Genomic DNA, 19626 nt, shown 5'->3' on the forward strand with positions numbered 1-19626 from the left:
GTTCTACTTACAGCTTCTTACACTTCCTCGGATAGTAGCTGCCTGATTATAAACCATTATTATTCATTTGTTTTTAAACTCATTGCCATGATTTTTTTCCAGAACTAAGAATTTAGTTAGGAAAGGATGTATTGCCTTTGTGGTGCGTGTGTGTAGGACACCGGACATGAAAGGGACCACACGTAGCACGCACCACAGAAACCCTGCTGTAAGCCATCTCTCCACACTCATCCCTATTATTTTCTCACCTAAATCTCATTATTAGCCCTGTAGTATTTTTAGTCATCAAAATTATCACTGCTATTTAAAGCTCAGAAAATATGTTGAGGATAGTCAATTAAAATAGATACCTAAGGTAAAACACATGGAGGGAAAGGAACAAGTCAAAGAGCAGCACACCCTGGGCAGGTGACTTTTTTTGGATCCCATGGCTAAGGTAGCCCCATTGTCTCAGCTCAGCAAGCATGTGCCCTGTATTAGGTGATGTGGGCTAGGGAAAGGGGAGTGGACAGTGGGGATCCACTTAGTGCTGCTGGCCCTTAGAGAGCTCTCCTACTGAAGGGAGAGGAAATGTCCGCTCATTCTGGGTAACACCTTCAAGATGCAGCTGCTTACCCAGGAGGTAGAATGCCTGAGTGGAGTGTGAGCGGAGAGGTGGTCGGAGTTGGGTCTTCACCAAGAGCAACAAAACCAGAGGTGGAAAACAGTATTCTATCTCTGCGTGTGCCCCCGCACATTTGTACACCGTCCAATTGTGCACATTCACACACACACATGTGCAATTCTGAGCAGTCTGGAGGGAATGAGGACTGGGACTTGGAAGTGGCTAGAAAGGCTAGATTTTCCATGGTGTAAAGGAAGGATAAACCACAGAGCTTGGTTTATCACAGTGTCAGGTTTAGATGGAAAAGTGTGGTTCATACCCGTAATCCCAGCACGTACAAGCAGCAGGGTCTTGAGGTTAAGGCCAGCCGAGTGTAGGAAACCTAAAAACAGGCTAGATGGCTCAGTGGATAAAGGCACTTACATCCTGGGGATCTCAGTGTGGAAGGAGAGTACCAAGTCCTGCAAGTCAACCTCCACACAGATGCCATGCTATGAACATGGCCCCCAGCTAAATAAAAATGGAATTTAAGCAGTATTAAAAAACATGAAAACCAGATAGGTTTAAATCATAGACTGAGTGGCAGGGAGCATTTCTGGCTTAGAAATATTGGGTAGCTGATGTGAAGGTACAGATCTGGGAAACCAGGTCAACAAACCAGGGAGTCAGCAGGAAGCCCTCTACAGAAGTCGAGGGACAAGCGAGGTGTGGGAAAGGAAAAGCTGGGACTCCTGAGCCCCAGATTCTGCCTCCTTCCCCAGTTTTCTGGCCTTAGAGCCCCACAGTCCCCCTGGAGCTACTAATGCTTGCAGCAGGTTGGTGTTCACCCCTAGCCCACACTCAACGCCCGTGGCCTGGTCAATGTATAAGCAATGGCTGATGCTGCTTTGGAGGCGGCAAACAGCTAGAGTGTCCTCTGCCAGAGGGAGTCTTGAGTTTAGTACATGTTATCTTCTGTCTCAGCAGGCGGCCCATCACTGCGACAGTCTGCTTTAGACCCTCACTCAAATTCCTGTCCATATTCTCTCCTTCTGGGCCACTCTGTGCCTGAAACCAGTCTTGCAGTCTTGACTTGGAGAACTAGGTGCTGAGTACCGTCTACCCTCTCACTAAAAAAGGCTTTCTCTAGGGACACAGGCAGTGAGCTTCACACTGGGAAGCAGAATCAGCACCCTTGGCTCTATGGCAGCCTGAGCCCACCCTGGCTGCTCTAGGACATCCATATCAGGGCAGTGCTGCCGGTTTGAGTGCCCATTTATTAAAGCAGTGCTTAAGGTCCCGAGAAGTGGATGTTCTTGGAAGCCAGGCCTCAAGAGCCCTGGCCTCTGACAGCTGGCTAAGCACACGCCACACCTTGGGAAGTCTGCAGAAGCGCAAACCTGTGCAGCTCAAGCAGGAAGGTTGGCCCCCTGCAGTCCTTTCAAATAAGCACCTGCTTGAGAACACAGGAGACGGAGGTCCAGAGAAGGAAAACTGGTTTGCCCAGCACCAGTTAGCAGGTGAAGAGAGAGCAGACCAAGCCTGGAGACACCAGATTTTCTACAGTACTCAACTATCTGGACCTTCACAGCAGCTTTGTTTCGAGCAAATGTTCTGGAAGATCCACACGTGGCTCACGTACACATCTAAGTTTAACTCCAGAATGACCAGTACGGAGCGACTGCATGTGGTCTGTACAGTGTGACACAAGAACCTTCTGTGCTGACATGACTGAGCAGCTCTTGACAGGAAAAGTTCATCACCAAGAAAACTCTTGGCTGTTGCATATAAGAACCTACCAAGACCAGTGTTCAACATTTAATTCCATACCAGGAACAAGGGCTTGGCCAAAGGTGACCCCAGTACAATAGGGCCATGTGATGGTGGGTGGTTCTGGATAACCTCCAACAGCCATGTGACACTGGGCCGGGGGGGGGGGGGGGAGGCTAATGGGTAAGTGGAAATGAAGGGTCAGGCACTGAGCTCCTGGGGCGCAGGAGGACACTGTCCCCAGCAAACCAAGACAGCGTCCGTTTCTGGCTGGTCCAGCAGCGCTTCACACAGAACACACTGTCCTAATGTCCTCAAGACTTAAAACTGGACACACAGGTTTATCATTTCTTAGGGAAAAACTGATGTTTTCCCTAGAGAAATTTATGCAGGAAAGGCAGGCATCTAGAAAGAAATTGTTAGAAAGTACAGCACACAGGACAGCAATGCCTCAATATAGAAAATTTAATGAGTAAATAAATCCTTTAGTTTCAATGGTGGGGAAGTCAGACCCATACACTCAGTATTCCTCTCCTTCTTCTGCCTCTGCCTCCACGGAATCCACGCCCACCTCTTCATAATCCTTCTCCAGCGCTGCCAGGTCCTCCCGGGCCTCTGAGAACTCTCCTTCCTCCATGCCTTCTCCCACGTACCAGTGCACGAAGGCCCGCTTGGCGTACATGAGGTCAAACTTGTGGTCCAGGCGGGCCCAGGCCTCTGCGATGGCAGTAGTGTTGCTCAGCATGCACACGGCCCTCTGCACCTTGGCCAGGTCTCCCCCAGGCACCACGGTGGGGGGCTGGTAGTTGATACCCACCTGCCAGAGAGGGAGAACATACAGTTGGGTTTATAATAGCCTCAGAAATACGCAAGTTCACTAGCTGTGGACCCAGGTTAAGCTGCAAATACTCAACCATACTTTGGGGAATAATCACCTATACAAGGCAACACGTATGATTTTAAAGTCCTTACTTAAACCACTAATGGCCAAACTGGAACAAAGGCAAAGGACAAGAACCCTACCCACGGTGTACTGTATGCTTAGCTAAAAGGAAGAACTCTTGGTATTAGTGTGTGGAAACCCCTATGCAGCAGTGAACCCTAGCAAGAACTCAGAGCTGAGGGGCGATAAACCCTTTTCACACCCTGATGAACAGATGGTTGTTAGCAGCAGAGAGGAGCAGTCAGACTGGAGATGGGAACAGGCAAGGACAGAGACATAAGAAGTCTTCCTCTGATCAAGAAGGACACTCCCACTTTAAGATGAACAGGGATCCTTTGCTCCTCTCTGCTGGGCTGTCAACCAGCATCACCCATATAGGAGGCAGAATATGCCTTGAATATGCAGAGACTGCCTGTTTTACCATGACAAAAAGCTCTGGGGACATAGTTCAGCTTTATTATTACCATGAAAGTAGAGTTTCAGCTTTTCATAGTGTTAGTATTTTGCTTTTTTAAAATTAATTTGAAGGCTATAAAAATTATTTCCAAAGCTCAGACTAGCTTCAAACTCACTATGTGGTCAAGGAATACCTTGAACTCTCTCTAGTGTTGGGATCATAGGCATGTGCCACCATCAACGCCAAGCTAAAACCTAATTTTTAAACATGGAAACTAGTTTAGCCCAAGTAAATGGTTGTAAAATATGTGGTAAACCAGTGATGCCGACAGAAAGGAACTTTAGGGTGCATCTGGTGTTGGCAGACTTCTGTAGGGACGGCCAGCCCGACTCATACTGTCCCCCTGTGGGGACAGGTTCAGCTGGAAGGAAACCTGGGCGAGGCACAGCACACCTGTCAACAGACACTCCCTGGACGTCCTCACTTCTCCATGTTTCACCAACAGAGAAAAATTCATTTGTCTGCTAAAGATTTGGTAACTGATGGTTTTAAGAAAGGATACTCAGTATTATTTGGAAAAATAAAATCATTTAGCAACTTAATTACTATACAAGCTTTCTCTGGAGCCCGACAAGGAAAGAATTCTTGCCCAAGGCTTTGGACGGCCCTGAAGCAGGAGCTGGCACATATAATGGGCACAGTACCCAGACCTACCTTAAACCCAGTTGGGCACCAATCCACAAACTGGATGGTACGTTTGGTCTTGATGGTAGCAATAGCCGCGTTAACATCTTTTGGAACAACATCCCCCCTGTACAACATGCAGCAGGCCATATATTTGCCGTGGCGAGGGTCACACTTGACCATCTGATTGGCTGGCTCGAAGCAAGCATTGGTGATCTCTGCCACGGACAGCTGCTCATGGTACGCCTTCTCAGCTGAGATGACGGGAGCGTAGGTGGCCAGCGGGAAGTGGATGCGAGGGTATGGCACCAGGTTGGTCTGGAATTCCGTTAGGTCCACATTCAGAGCCCCGTCGAACCTCAGGGAGGCTGTGATGGAGGACACGATCTGCCCGATCAGACGGTTCAGGTTGGTGTATGTGGGACGCTCAATATCCAGGTTGCGCCGACAGATGTCATAGATGGCTTCGTTGTCCACCATGAAAGCGCAGTCAGAATGCTCCAGAGTCGTGTGTGTGGTCAGGATGGAGTTGTAGGGCTCTACCACGGCTGTGGAAACCTGGGGCGCTGGGTAAATGGCGAATTCCAGTTTGGACTTCTTGCCATAGTCCACTGAAAGCCGCTCCATGAGCAGAGACGCGAACCCGGATCCTGTGCCCCCTCCGAAGCTGTGGAAGATGAGGAAGCCCTGCAGCCCTGTGCACAGATCTGCCTGTGGGAAGCCAGAGGACGTAAGCCAGCGCCTACAGAGCCACGCCCCAGCCTCTGAGCCCCACACTCACGACTTCCACTTCTGCAAACTGATGCAAACCCACCATCTACATACAACACACACTCTGCAGTTTGAACACCACAATGAAGACCAATGGCTGCATCAAAGCACAGGCTCTGTGGTAGAGTATTTTGATAAACTCATAAAATTCTTGATTCTAACCCTTTTGCCAAAATGACCATACCCCCACCGCCATCAACAGCAACTCTCTGGACTAGGACAACCACCACATAAAGCCTCCTCTGCAATCCTCTTACCAGTTTTCGAATTCGGTCCAGGACCAGGTCAACAATCTCCTTGCCAATGGTATAATGACCTCTGGCATAATTATTGGCCGCATCTTCCTTCCCAGTGATCAGCTGCTCTGGGTGGAAGAGTTGCCTGTAGGTTCCGGTGCGCACTTCATCTAGAGAGACCATATGTGCCATGAGTCTTTCAGGCAAGGGCCATGCAATTCCACTGTGCATAAATGACAACAGCGTCTCCTAGTTTGGAATTATACGTAAACCACATACAACCCTTTCAGTTTCTCCCCCAACAAAGTCACAAGCACACATCTGTACCGCTGTATACTCTGCAGAGATGTCAGCAGGTTTTCCTGAGACACTCACGCTCTCCCCGGAAAGCAGCCACCCTGACCCAGGCACCTACCGACCACAGTGGGCTCCAGGTCCACAAACACTGCTCTGGGCACATGCTTGCCAGCTCCAGTTTCACTGAAGAATGTGTTGAAGGAGTCGTCCCCGCCACCAATGGTTTTGTCACTTGGCATCTGACCATCAGGTTGAATACCATGTTCAAGGCAGTACAGTTCCCAGCAGGCATTGCCAATCTGGACACCTGCCTGCCCCACGTGGATAGAGATACACTCACGCTGGAATCCAGAACAGAAACATGACGTTCACTCACTTGAAGCTGTATGACATACCAACATAATTCTGTGTAGGGCCAGTGTCTTTTTTACAGCAACGCTCAGGCATGCGTGCCTTTTAGCTCTACTAAAAGTGACTCCACCAAGTGTGGTTTCACAGGCCATAATAATCCAAGCATTGGGAAGAAAGATTAGGTTCAAGACCAGCCCTATCCCAAGACAAACACACACAGAGATCAAACAGCCTGGGTTGCTCTAAACCAGCCCTATTGGGATATACAGTTTCACTGACCCTGGCTGGCCTCAAACCAGTGGCAATCCTCTTGTCCCAGCCCCTCAAGTGCTAGGATTATTGAAGTAAGCCCCACACCAAGCTAGCCCTTCTGTTAAGTAGCAGTTAGCCCCAGAGCGTAAGTGTTTGCCACTCTACAAACGTTTTCAAGTTTAAGGGCTCATGAGGGAGAGCTGAAGTAATTCTCTGAAGAGTATCAGGTTTTAGTTGTGGCCAACTAAAGGAGAAGAGATACTCCAGGAAGGGGAGGAGGAGTAGGTCCCAGGTCACCCAATCCAAGCCTGGCAGTCACTGTGTCTTCCATCTGCCCATCTAGGCCACCCGTTTATCACTCTCCATCCATTCTGTGCCAAGAAGCTGACTCAGGAACACAACATCTGAGTTAATATTCTTCATAAAGATACCATTCTGTTTAATCACTTTACTTTCTGGAATGTAACATTCCCAGACAGTGAAGTATTGAGATGCTAGTCTATCCTGAATCTTTTCTTTATTCAGAAATTTAAGGCAGGGATTCATCATAACCCAGGTTGGCCTCAGTATACACAGTACTAGGATTATAGGCCTGTGCCACCATATCCAGCTATGACTTCTTTAACCCTCTTTTGATTTTTGATTTAACCTTTTTTGATTTTACCCTAGTCAACATTTTGAATGGAGTGCCTATTTCATGCCAGGACCTAACTACACCCAGTAGCCACTTGTCCAGTTTTAAACAAGTCACCCCCACAAATATGTAGAGATCAAATGAAATTTTCAGGATGTCACACCACATACTCTACATCAGAGGTATGCTGCTATCTGTGGCCCATGGGCCAAACATGACCCAGGATAGCTATGAATGTGGCTATGAACTTATTTAGAAAATAGACCTTTCTTTATAAATCATGGATTCTTGAGCATAACTTTATAAAGGATAACACTGTACTGCATGCCATGCAAAGTATATGTATGCTCCTGCTGTATGCACTCATGTGTGCTACAGTTATAAACTACTGGCATGCACCTTCTGTTGTGCTATCTTTCGAGTGCAGGCAACTGAATTAGCGGCATCAGCAGTTACAGATGCTTCTGATCAACTTTAGAAAATAAAACAGCGATGGTTTTATCCCACACAACAAACAATAGGTGTTAACTGATGTTCAGAAGATAGGAAAGTATTTTTATTTGACTAAGTATTTCTACACCTTAGATAGGGGTCACGGATCCCCACTGAGCTTACAATTGGCTGCTCTGTGCTGCACCACAAGTCGGAAAGGCCCAAACCTTGCTGTCTATTTTCCTGTCAATTTTCTTTCTTTTTCGTTTTGAGACAGGGTCTCACTGTGTTGCTCTGGTTGTTGACTGGAATTCAAAGATACTTTTCCTCCACCTCCCTAGTGCTGGGATTAAAGGTATATATCACTACGCCTAGCCACCAATTTTCTTAATAAAAGCAAATACAGGGCTGGCGATATGGCTCAGTGATGAAAGGCACTGACTACCAACCCCCTCCTGTAGTCTTCTGAGCTCCACTGCAGCCATGTGCACATTCATGCACATAAGTAAATGTAATGCAAAAATGAAGCAAATACAGTCCCTTATCTAGTATTTGTAAAATCCCAGCAAGGCTTCTATGTCTCAAAAATAAACAGAATTCTCCCCCACCAGGAAAAAACTGCAAAGAATTCAATAAAAACAAGGCAGATTTTTTTGAAGCAAATACGAAGATTCTATTTAATTTATAGGAAAGTTGTGCAAGTTTTCAAATGCTAATTTTGAAAAATTAAGGCATATACAAAAACACGGTTGGTTATTTCTGTCAGCTCAGCACCAACTAGAGTCGCCTGGGAAGGGGCACCATCTGTGGGGCATTTTCTTGATTAATGATTCACATGGGAAGGCCCGACCCACCGAATGTAGGGTCATCCTTAGTCAGATAGGCCTGGGTGGGCTGTGTAAGAAAACAGGCTGAGAAAGCCAGTAAGCAGTACTCCTGCACTGTCTCCTTCAGCACCTGACGAGATGTCCCTGCTGAGAGACAAACTTTCCTCCCACAAGCTGCTTTGGTCAGCGTGCTATCACAGCAACGAAAGCAAACCAGATAGAACATGATGCCAAGTTCCACGCAGATAAGGATAAGAGAACTGAAATGTCCTTAACAATTTTTTCATTTAAAATTTATTTATTATGTATACAATATTCTGTGTGTATGCCTGCAGGCCAGAAGAGGGCATAAGACCCCATTACAGATGGTTGTGAGCCACCATGTGGTTGCTGGGAATTGAACTCAGGACCTTTGGAAGAGCAAGCAATGCTCAACCTCTGAGCCATCTCTCCAGCCCCTAACAATTTTTTAATGAAAAAATGATAAAGCCAGGCGTGGTGGCACACAACAGTTACCAGCTCAATCAGGAGGCTGAAGCAAGAAGACGAGTTGAGGCTGGTAAGGATTAGGAGACTGTGGCACAAGCCTATTTAGCCCTAGCTCTTATCTGGCATTTGTTAGCAAGTATTGGAAAAGGTTCCCTTCTTCGGGCTGGGGAGACCAAGAGCAGTCCTCGCAGAGGGCAGTTCACTACCACCTGCCTCCAGCTCCTACCTCTTCAATGCCCTCTTTCTGGCTTCTCTGGGAAACTGCACTCTCGAACACATACTTCTCACCTCACAGACATTCTACACACAACTGAAAACAAATCTTAAAAGATTCTATTTTACTTTTTCCCCTTGTAAGGTCTTGCAGCCTATGTTGGCCTCAAATTCACTAACTCCAACTACTCTGGAACATCTCATTTTCCCGCCTCAGCCTCCGTTGTGCTTGAAATTATCGTACGCCACATGGCTCAGCTCTGCTTTCTGGTGGAAACACACAGTACCGCTTACAACCCCATACCATGACCACTGGCAGCTGGCACCAAACACACAAAGGTTCTTTAGGAAGCTGGGTGGAGCAGATGGCAAACTGATTCCCTACACCTGCAGGCTGTCTTAAAATTCCAAACAAAGGCTCTTTGGGCTCGGCAACTTTTACTTTTCCCATGTTGAGCATTAGGCCAGAAAGCTTGGTAGCTTCTAGAATCTTCTGGAACCAACACCATGGCTTGTTCCCTCACTCAAGGGCACTGGCAGTTGGAAAACACGAAACAAAAGTTCCCTCTCCAAAACTTTCTGCCAACCCTCCTTTTTGTTTGTCTTTTCTGGAGCCTGGAATTCTATGAGGCTTAGGCTGGCCTCGAACTCTTGCCCAGCCTCTTTGGTCAGTATCTGCAGAGCTGGGAATCCAAGTGGGGGTTGCACCCCATGGGGAATCCTGTTCTCACGAGAACCTGGGCTGGGTGAGCCATAGCTCAACCAGGACCCTGGAGAGGGAGGTTGCTGCGATCTCCAGACCCCAAAGCCCTCGCTCACCCCCTTTCTTCACCCTGGCCGGCTCTGGCTCACCCCCACCCCCGCCCTGGCTCACTACCCCCCAGGTCCTCGCTCACCCTCCCCAGCCCTGGCTCACCATCCCCTGGGCCTTGGCTCACCATCCCCCGGACCTTGGCTCACCCCCCCAACCCTGCCCTGATTCACCATACCCGGGGCCTTAGCTCACCCCCCCAACCCCGCCCTGGCTCGCCACCCCCCCACCCAGGTTCTCGCTCACCATCCCCAGGGCCTTGGCTCACCCTCCCCCAACCCCGCCCTGGCTCACCATCCCCAGGGCCTTGGCTCACCCCCCCAACCCCGCCCTGGCTCACCATCCCCCAACCCCGCCCTGGCTCGCCACCCCCCACCCAGGTCCTCGCTCACCATCCCCGGGGCCTTGGCTCAACCCCCAACCCCGTCCTTGCTCACCTTCCCCAGCCCTGGCTCACCACCCCCAGGGCCTTGGCTCACTCCCCAACCCCGCCCTGGCTCACCCTCCCCGGCTTGAGAGCCCCCCACTCTGAGGAGGAGATGGCGGCGTCCCTCCTGCAGGCCCACACCAGTTTAGGGATGCTCTCACCATGTCGGACTCCTAGCAGAGCACCTCAGTCCTTCCTCAGCGCAGATCCTCAACCGTCTTTCTCTCGAGCGCCTAACGGTTTGGGCAGGAAGATTGGGCATTTAACGAGCTCTCCCTGGATGCTCATTGGTCCAGAGTACCTTGGGGGCGGGCTTAGGTCCTACATCTCACTTTTGATTGGATGTGGCGCCAATTGGTGTGCTGGCACTTGCCGATTGGACGTGGCTTTGGCGGGAAGCCTCTGGAGTGGCTGAGGCTCGGCTGGAGATTGGCAGTCTGCGCAGGGCAAATGGGGTGCTCGGGCTTCGCGAGTCTGCGCATGCGTGACCAAGGGAGGGCCCTTCGGCTGTGCACCTGGCGGGCCTGCAGGCCTTGCCATGCCTTACCTTGCCTCATCTCGCCTGGTGCGGAAACGCTATTTGGCCTCGCCAGGGAGACCTGCAGATAGTGATTCTTCAGGAGACGTGAGTGTCTGGGCTCCCGTGGAGCGCTGCCATGGAACCCAGCGCCGGTTTGGGAGTCTGGGAACAGCCGCCCGTTTTCACCTTATTTCTGTGCGAGAAGGTGTTGGAAGGGTGGGGTGTGCAGCTCTGACTGAGCTCCAAGTCTTTGCACTCCTGCGGGTCAGCCTGCTCAGAGCTGGGCCAGTAGAAATGCGCTGTGCGTGCGTGGTGGGTATTTCAATTGCAGTGTTGGGGGAAACACAATTTAGTGGATACACCTTCCTTTCTCGGGATATCCGGCTGCACATCATTGAAGTGTAGGCTGTATAGCATATTGTGACTCATCTTTTGAGGGATAAGATGATGTGTCCCACCCTGTTTGACACCCCAGTAACCAAGAGCGGATTTAAACTTTCGGTCCTCTTGTCTCCACCCGCTGAGTGCTGGGACTGCAGTGTGGACCAGCAGCTCAGTGTATAGAGTGCTGGAGAACAAACCCGCAGCTTCAGGCACGAGTGGAAAGCGATCTACCAAACCAACTACAACCCCAGCCCCCAGGGCTGTTTCTAAGACACGCTTGTTTTTCTGATTATGAGATTAGCCCATTTGGAGTAGAAAGTGTGGGAAACGCAGAAATAAAGTTGAAACCAGCAACTTTACAAGCTAGAGAGAGACATCCCAGCTGCTTGTCTTTAATCCGCATGTGTATACATTTACAACTTTCTATGTAACTAGGATCAAACAAGAGTCTTAAAACCACTTTTTTGAGAGTTAATTATCCCACTCTAAATTACTCTTTAATGTGTGTGATTCTGTAAATCCGGGAAATTCTGGGCTCAAGTGGTGCTCTTCCTCTGGCCTCCTGAGTGTCTGGCGAGCATCGCCATGCCATGTCACACCACACTTGTGATTTTTCCATGGAAAGGAGTAAAGCACGATTAATAAAAACTCAGAGAGAGGAATCAGGGTTAGACCTGAAGGTCAGAAAAGCAAAGCAGCCAACCACTGGCTCTTAACCTCGACCTCAGTCCGAAAATGGTGGTCCTGCCTCCAGGAATCTCAGAATGAGACTCTGTGTGTGTGAGAGCTGTGTCTGTTGTGCCTGAGTCCAGGACCCCCAAGAAGACCACCATGAAGCCACACTCCCGAATGCAAAAGCAAGGTTTCCTTTATTAAGTAAGGGCTAGCACCGGTCCTCTGCCTCATGGTCTGACTGTGCAGAGGGGGAGGGGGGAGGGGCGAGGGGGGAGGGACTCTGCCTCATGGTCTGACTGTGCAGAGGGGGAAGGGGGAGGGGCGAGGGGGGAGGGACCCTGGCTATTATTGTAAGGGTTTATAAAGACAAAAACCACAAAGCAGTCACAAGGTTACAGTTTCAAAGTACAAAATTACTTATCCTATATCAGAATTGGCTAACGGTGAGGTAAAGCTTAGCTGCTAGTTCCTGATAGGCTATTATTATCTAAGGGGCGGAGCAACAGTCCCTGGTTACATCCTCCAGACATCTGCTGGCCCTGTGCTAACTGCAGGAGCTGCTTGAAATATTACCCAGCTGATAGGGGAAGCTGAGTGGGGGAATGGGCTGTAGTCAGCTACTTTATGTAACTTCGGTTTCTCCATTAGCTAATACTTCCCCTAAAGAGGGGTCCTACAGCCTTTAGCTTGTCCTGGGGGCTGGGGGTGGCTTTTAGCTCCTCTGCAGCCTTCAGCTTATCCTGGGGGTGGGGTATAGTTCAAGGTCCCAAAAGGACCCAGCACAGAAATGGAATATTTTCTGGCCTTTCAATCTCCTCCGGTCTCACATTTCTCACTAGTGCTGGATTAAAGGCGTGCACCACCACTACTGCCTGGTTTCTGTGGCAACTGGTGTGGCTACTGGGATTAAAGGTGTGTGTCACCACTGCCTGATCTATAAGGCTGATCAGTGGGGCTGTTTTACTCTGATCTTCGGGCAAGCTTTATTTATTAAAATACCAATGAAATATCACTACAGAGGAGTATTTATTTTGGCTCATAGTTTGAGGGTATAATCTGTCATGGATGGGAAGTCATAGCTGCAGATTTTTTTTATGTTAAATTTATTTATTTTGTGAGTCAGAGTCTCATGCTTCCAGGCTGGTCTTGAACGTGTTGTGTAGTTCCGGACAGCCTAAGACTTTGATCCTCTTGCCTCTACCTCCCGAATTCTGGTAAGATAAAGCTGTGTAGCCGTAATCACTTTATGTGTTGCTGAGGATCAAACCCAGTGCGTCTTCTGTGTCAGGCAAGCATCTACCATGTTCCAGGTCAGTAGGCACCAGTCTTTCCATGTGTCCTAGTTAGCATTAACTGTCAATTTGACACAGCCTAGAAATGCCTGAGAGGGAAGTCCCAGTTTAAGGATTGGCCAGATCACATAGGCTTGTCAGCACGTCTGCGGGGGATTGTCTTCGTTGGTGGCTGATGTGCCCTGCCCACTGTTGGCAGCACTGTTTCCTGGGCTGTGACTCGGAAATATAAGTCAAATAAAGCTTCCCTCCTGTTAGTGGTTCTTGGTCATGGCGTTTGTTACCACCACAGAATGAGCACACGCATCTCTATTTGTTTCTGTAGACAGCTGAGTCAGTGGACTGGGCTAAAGAGTATGTGCAGCATTCTGTCTCAGTGAATAATGAAACGTTGCCTTCCAAAGCATGGTGTTACGTTTTGCCTCTTGAAGGTAGTGTCTGGGATTGCCATTTGCAAGCCTCTGTATTTTGTCTACCAAGGTCACCAGAACCTGAATGTCTGGATGTGAGGGCCATGCATCTCTGGCCCTGGGACCAGTTCAGCATCCAGTTCACAGCTGGAGGTTTTATTATAGGGATGAATGAAGGGAAATCATGGGCCACAGAGCAAAGGGGGAGGTACGTCATGAATTGAGTGGCCCTTGATGGGGAAGTTGAAGTGGATCATTACATACGAGAGGCGTTTAGGAGCAGGTGCTGGTGGTGGGATGTTCTGAAAGCAGCCATCTGCTCTGCTCTGAGAGTACTGGGCTGTGTGCAAAGCCCGGAAAGACATCACCAGCTCTGTTGTCTGGATATACTAGGGGAGCCCATCACGCCCACAGATCTTGAGTTTTCTCATTTACACTCCCAGGTCTCAGAGAAACTCCTTTGGGCAGTTTCTCTCATGTGATGACAATCCAGGTTCCCAAGTAGAGTGGGGCAAGTGTTGTAAGGAGGCCATTAGTTGGTTCCTGGGTACTCAGCTCCAAAATAATCACACAGAAACTGTTATTTAAAACACTGCTTGGCCCATTAGCTCTAACTTCTTATTGGCTAACTCTTACATCTTTATTTAACCCATTTCTGTTAATCTGTGCATCACCATGTGACTGATATCAGCTAAAGTTCGGACATCTGTCTCCAGTGGGGCTCCTCTCTGCCTCTCCTTCTCCCAGCATTCAGTTTAGTTTTCCCCATCTAGCTCTGTTTCCCTATAAGCTCTGCTCCCAAAGCAGTTTCTTTATTAGCCAATGATATTCACGGCATACAGAGGGGGAATCTCCCATCAGGTGGGTGTTTGTTCGGTTTCTGATAATGATACCCTGAGCCCTGGGAAAGGTTTTTGTTGCACCATAAAGCTCTAAATGTGGATGAAGGGCAACATCTGAGTAGTCAGTGATGCTAGGCAGACAAAGCTGATAAACAGAAAAAGCTTTTGCTCTTTACTCTTTTGGCTCTTTGGTCTGCCATCCAACTCCCAAATAAAAAACACAGAGAGACTTGCTAGTACTTATAAATACCTGACCTTAGCTTGTTCCTAGCCAGCATTTATTAACTGAAATTATCCTGGCTTGTTTGGAGCTATGACCCTCCCCCCCCATCCTGAATTTCTGGTAAACAACGCGTTATGCTTGCAGCTGCTCTGAGCACAAGACCCTCAGGAGTTCCTGATGGCAGGGGAGCGGTTTCTGGTGGGTTTGGCTGGGGCGTGGCTATCAGTTAAGGATCTCTATATAAGCGGCTCTGGTGCACAATAAAGGGGGCCTTCTTGTTTCAAGGATGACCCATGTCTCTGTCTGTGAGTCTTTGTGTGTTTAAATCTCCAGCCCCTTGCCCAGTTCACGAACTGAATGGCAGTGCATAGAGCACAGACGGGCGTGATGCGCCGCACTGGCTACCTTTTCCCTTTCCTTACTTCTGTGTGTCTTACTTTCACCCTTACTCCACAGCTGCCTGGGTGGCTGGCTCCTAGTGTTCTCCTTGTTTTCTCTTGCTTGTCTCCTCTTCTCAGATTTCTCCTTCTACTTATCCTCTCTGCCTGCCAGCCCCATCTATCCCTTCTCCTGCCTTGCTATTAGCCATTCCTTACTTTATTAGACCATCAGGTGTTTTAAGACAGGCAGAGAATCACAGCCTCCAGATTTAAGCAGATGTGGCATAAATAAAAGTAACACACCTTTATGTCATTAAACACATGTTCCACAGCATAAACAAAAGTAACACACCTTTACGTCGTTAAACACATTCCACAGCATATACAAAAGTAACACATCTTAAAATAATATTCTACAACAGAAAAATTGCTGTGGTAGCTATGACCCCGATGGAAAATCAGAATGTTCCCCTGTGGTTGGACATCAATCAGGTCATTCCCACTATATCAGAAACTACAGTACCAGGGCATTCTCCCACACCTATGCAATCGTGGCGGGGGCTGCATTTCCAAAAGATTGATGTCATTGTGATTTTGATGTCCACTCTGTGGGTTTTCCAGAGGATCATGTAAAGAAATCCCCTGAAATGGAGATCCAGTCAGCATGATTTGGGAGGGAAATAAGGTCACCTTACTCCAGCAGAATGCCACCCACATCATAAATATTCATACAATTTTCTTTAGAATTCATAACACGATGCATTGGCTTGCTCCCTCCCTGGGGACAGCATACTCCAGCTAGTCTCTCTTTGGAGAATTTGCTTAGCTTTGCTAAATTAAACTGTCTCAGTTGATAGAGAGCTTGCTTGCCACACACGGGACCCCTGTTCTGTCTGCAGCACTGCATAGAAGAGGCATGGTGTTCAGGCCTGTATTCTCAGCACAGGATCAGGAGTGGAAGGTTGTCGTTGACAGTGTGACCCCAGTCTGGGTTACAGGAGCCCTGTTCCACAAAACACAGAGAAAGGATGGGGGTTGAGAATACAGACCAGAAGAAATTAGGGGAGGGAAGGCTTGGTTCCAGGAAAGTTTCCCTATTACATTTGAGATTCAAATTGACCGTTAATTTCTTCACTACTGTTATCTTTTAATTTCATTGTACATAAATATCTTCATGTATGGCTGAAGACAGACTAGACAGGGGAATGTATTAGTCAAAGCCTGATCTATGCTTGCCCAATGGAATGCCCAGTGCCCAGAGTTGTGACCTAGTTGTTTCCTGTAGAGATGAAAGCACAGCAGGGGACCAACGGGTAATGCACCTTCCTCAGCTGTCCTAGGGCTTGGCTGCTGCACAGCAAACTAGCATGTAGTACAGACATCAGTGGAGTCTGCCCACACTGTGCGCTACTGAAGTTCTTGGGATGGTTCTGATTTCTTTGGCTTAGAAACCAGGACAGGATCTCAGGACAGATGGCTTCATAATGAGTTTTTCTCCCCTTTAGGCTGCCGAGCAATTTGGAGATTGTGGTCGGCCTGGCCCCTGTCGCTGTAGTTCAGGATTCAGCTTGAAGACTAGTCTGACACCAGGAAGGTGTCACCACCAGCAGCTGACGCTGAGCAGGTCTGGCACAGCAAGCATCCTGAGGCTGCAAGGGAGAGGTCTTCAGATAGCAGCTTGCTGACAGGTTTAGATTCAACTACCAGTTTCAGTCTGGCTCATTTTCAGATTATCTGTTGGGCACTCTTGTGTAGCTGTCCTGCAGGCTCCTGAAGTACATGTACACCTGGGGATGCTGGGCACTCTGGTGTGTTTGATTTTTGTCCTGATGCAGAGTATCACGGTGTGACACATGCTGCTCTCACATTCCTATCCCCCCTACTCTGCTTCCTCCATGCTGTATAGCTCTCACGGTGTAGATCAGACTGGCCTCGAACTCACGGAGATGTGCCTGCCTCTGCCTCTGCCTCCAGAGTGCTGGAATTGAAGGTGTGTTCACCACCCCCAGCTCAGTTTGCAATTCTTGATTCTTGGTGCTTACTGTTTTGATGCATGATGCATATTAACATCCCCACCAGCGATTCAAGCCTGGACTCCTTGTTCGTGTGTATGCACGTGTGTGTGCACGTGTGTGTGCACGTGTGTGTGGAGGTCAGAGGTCAGCCATAGATGCTGTTCCTCAGGAGCCACCCACAGTTTTCTTTTTCTTTTCTTTTCTTTTTTTTTTCTTTTTCTTTCTTTTTTTTTTTTGAGGCAAATCTCTCTTGCTGGCTTACCAAGTAGGTTAGGGTACCTTGCCAGGCAGCCCCAGGATCTACCTGGCTCTACCATGCCTGGCTTTTGTATGTGTGGGGGAATCTGGGCATCTAACTCAGGTCCTTATGTTTGCAGAGCAAGAACTTTACCAGTGAGCCATCTCCCCACCTCCCACACTAGACTTGACGGCTCTCCCTTCCTCCCTCCCATCATCACGGAGACCTCTGATTCTGCTTTTTAGACATCTCGTTAAGTACCACTGCTGCGGGAGCTCCTTTGGCGGATAGCCTTTCGGGACCACGTGGGACGGGGTGGGACAGAAACCCCTGGCAGCAAACCCCTGGCTTTGAAATACGCTTGGGAGTGACTTCCTGCCTGGGGCTTATCAACCTCGTTCTTCGCTGTCCCAGTCAATTTCCTCTGGGGAGCCTGCGTGCTGTGTGTGACATCAGATCCTGCCATTCTCCTGTGGGAAACCATCCTGTTCTTCCCTCTGGCTGTGGGATGAAACCTAAATTCCTGACATGGCTCATAAATCTGTTGTCTGTCTTTTCAGCGGTTAGTTATCACATCAAACAACATTTGCTGAGGGCCTAGTCTATGATCTGGGTCCTGGAGATCCAGCAGTGACGAGACAGTCCCCATGCCGAGGAAGCCCGTGTACTCGTGGGAGCACACGCATACACGCATACATTCGCACACACGCATACATGCGTACATGCGCATGCACATACACACACACATACAACACACACAGTACACGTGGAGGAAAAGGGATGGTTCCAGGTGCTGACACACTCGGGAGGTAGAGGTGTGTGAGCATGTGTTCAGGCAGTACTGTCCATGAAGGCCACTGTCATGAACTTTAGCCCGGAGGACTCTGCAGATTCCTGATGCTTACTGCCTGGCCTGTAAGATGCTCAGAGTCAGCCTCTGCTATACATATAGAACCGTAACTTCCTTATTCTAAGTGACTGACAGCTTTCATCTAATATGTAAAATATGTGCACACGCTGTACACAGAAATAAAATCGGTGAAAGTAAAATTAGAGAATCGGGAAGTTCCCAGATTAGAGGCTTGTATGTGGATGTGGATTGCTCTGACCCTTGGGCTCTTCAGTGGGCTAGCTAGTCTACCACAGATCACCAAGTTCTTGCAGATAATGATCAATGCATTGCTGTTTTGTTAGTTTTTTTCTCATTTGCTAAGAAAAAGAAATTGAGAATGATTCTGTTTAGAAAATGGTGAGATTAAAACCATCCTCTGAGATGAAAGCCCTTTGAGGAGAAAAGTTGACGTGGCCTTTGTATTTTTATCAGATGAAACAAAAGGTGTGTGGATTAGGCATGAGGATGTTGGGCCATGGTGTTAGTGGCTTGACTTTGCTTTGGGGAAGGAAGGAAGGAAGGAAGGAAGGAAGGAAGGAAGGAAGGAAGGAAGGAAGGAAGGAAGGAAAGAAGGAAGGAAGGAAGGGTTTGCTTTGCCTCGCAATTTGAGGATACAGCCCAGTGTGGCAGGGAAGTCACAGCAGCAGGTGCGTGAGGCAGTTGGTTACCATGAGTCTGCAGCCAGGATCAGTGCTTTTAAAATTAGCATTGTGAGTATGTGTGTATGGGGGACGTGTTGGAATGTGTGTATGAAGTGTGTGTGTATGTGTGTGTGTGTGTGTGTATGAAGTGTGTGTGTGTGAGAGAGAGAGAGAGAGAGAGAGAGAGAGACCCAGTGGATACAGGTGGATGGACATGCTGAAGTATGAGTATGTGTACGCAGGGTGTATGTGTAGATCAGAGGATAGCCCTGTGGAGTTGGTTTCCTCATTTTACATAAGATCCGAGGTTGAACTCAGGTCAGTAGGCCTTTGTGGCAGTGCTTTTCCCCGCTGAGACATCTTTCTGGTTTCATTTTCTCTGTTAACGTTTGGGATGGTGTTGCCTGTATTCAGGGTGTGTCTTCCCTCATCAGCTAAACCTCTCCAAGATGCCCTCACAGGCATGCCTGATGGTTTGTCTCCTAGTTTGTAAATGGAGTCTGTGCATTCATTTTCAGCCACAATAATTACACAGAAACTATATTAATTACAGCACTATTTGGCTGATGGCTCAGGAATATTCCTTCTAGCTCTTACATATTAAATTAACCCATTTCTATTAGTCTATGTATCACCACCAGCCTGTGGCCTTCCGATAAGAATCTGGCATCATTCTCCTTAGGCAGCTACATGGTATCTGCCTGACTCTGCCTTCTTTTTCCATGCATTCAGTTTAGTTTTCCCTCCTTGCTCTATTCTGCCCTGCCATCGGCCAAAGCAGCTTCTTTATTAACCAATGGTAATAAAACATATTCATAGCATACAGAGGGGAATCCCACATCACCTAGATGATTATAAATTCAGTCAAATTCACATTAGAAGTCGTCTATCGCAAGAATACAGTGTTAGTCGCTTTTTCTTGTTTAATACACTTACCTCTGCAAGGCATGTGACACTTACCTCTGCAAGGCATGTGACTACTGAGGTATTAAACCAA

The 19626-nt window shown here is 48.3% G+C and overlaps 2 protein-coding genes across 3 annotated transcripts in view; one reads left to right on the forward strand and one right to left on the reverse strand.

The window, feature by feature from the left end:
- Positions 1-2803: 2803 nt before the first annotated feature.
- LOC125399222 (tubulin alpha-3 chain) lies at positions 2804-10428 on the reverse strand. The gene is made up of 5 exons (XM_085686013.2): positions 10279-10428; positions 5800-6022; positions 5406-5554; positions 4408-5088; positions 2804-3170 (listed from the first exon to the last, which is right to left on the reverse strand). The coding sequence occupies exons 1-5, from the start codon at positions 10279-10281 to the stop codon at positions 2874-2876; spliced, it is 1353 nt and encodes a 450-aa protein (XP_085542139.2). The 5' UTR covers positions 10282-10428; the 3' UTR covers positions 2804-2873.
- Positions 10429-10614: 186 nt separating this feature from the next.
- The window catches only part of Lmntd1 (lamin tail domain containing 1), a 245802-nt gene continuing 236790 nt past the window's right edge, over positions 10615-19626 (forward strand). For both annotated transcript variants that reach the window (XM_048432652.3, XM_087903962.1), the window contains exon 1: positions 10615-10742. In XM_048432652.3, the coding sequence (XP_048288609.3) occupies positions 10656-10742 (87 nt within the window). In that variant the 5' untranslated portion in view covers positions 10615-10655. The remainder of the gene's footprint in view (positions 10743-19626) is intronic.

The sequence above is a fragment of the Myodes glareolus genome, chromosome 3, assembly GCF_982192425.1.
Source record: "Myodes glareolus chromosome 3, mMyoGla1.1, whole genome shotgun sequence".
In the NCBI taxonomy this organism is placed as follows: domain Eukaryota; kingdom Metazoa; phylum Chordata; class Mammalia; order Rodentia; family Cricetidae; genus Myodes; species Myodes glareolus.

What these genes read in the sequence shown, in the direction of transcription:
- LOC125399222 (XM_085686013.2), bottom strand. An exon ending in CCTGGAGCCCACTGTGGTCG is followed by an intron (nt 5,555 to 5,799) that starts GTAGGTGCCTGG and finishes TGGTCTCTCTAG; the next exon opens with ATGAAGTGCGCACCGGAACC. An exon ending in TGGACCGAATTCGAAAACTG is followed by an intron (nt 5,089 to 5,405) that starts GTAAGAGGATTG and finishes GGCTTCCCACAG; the next exon opens with GCAGATCTGTGCACAGGGCT.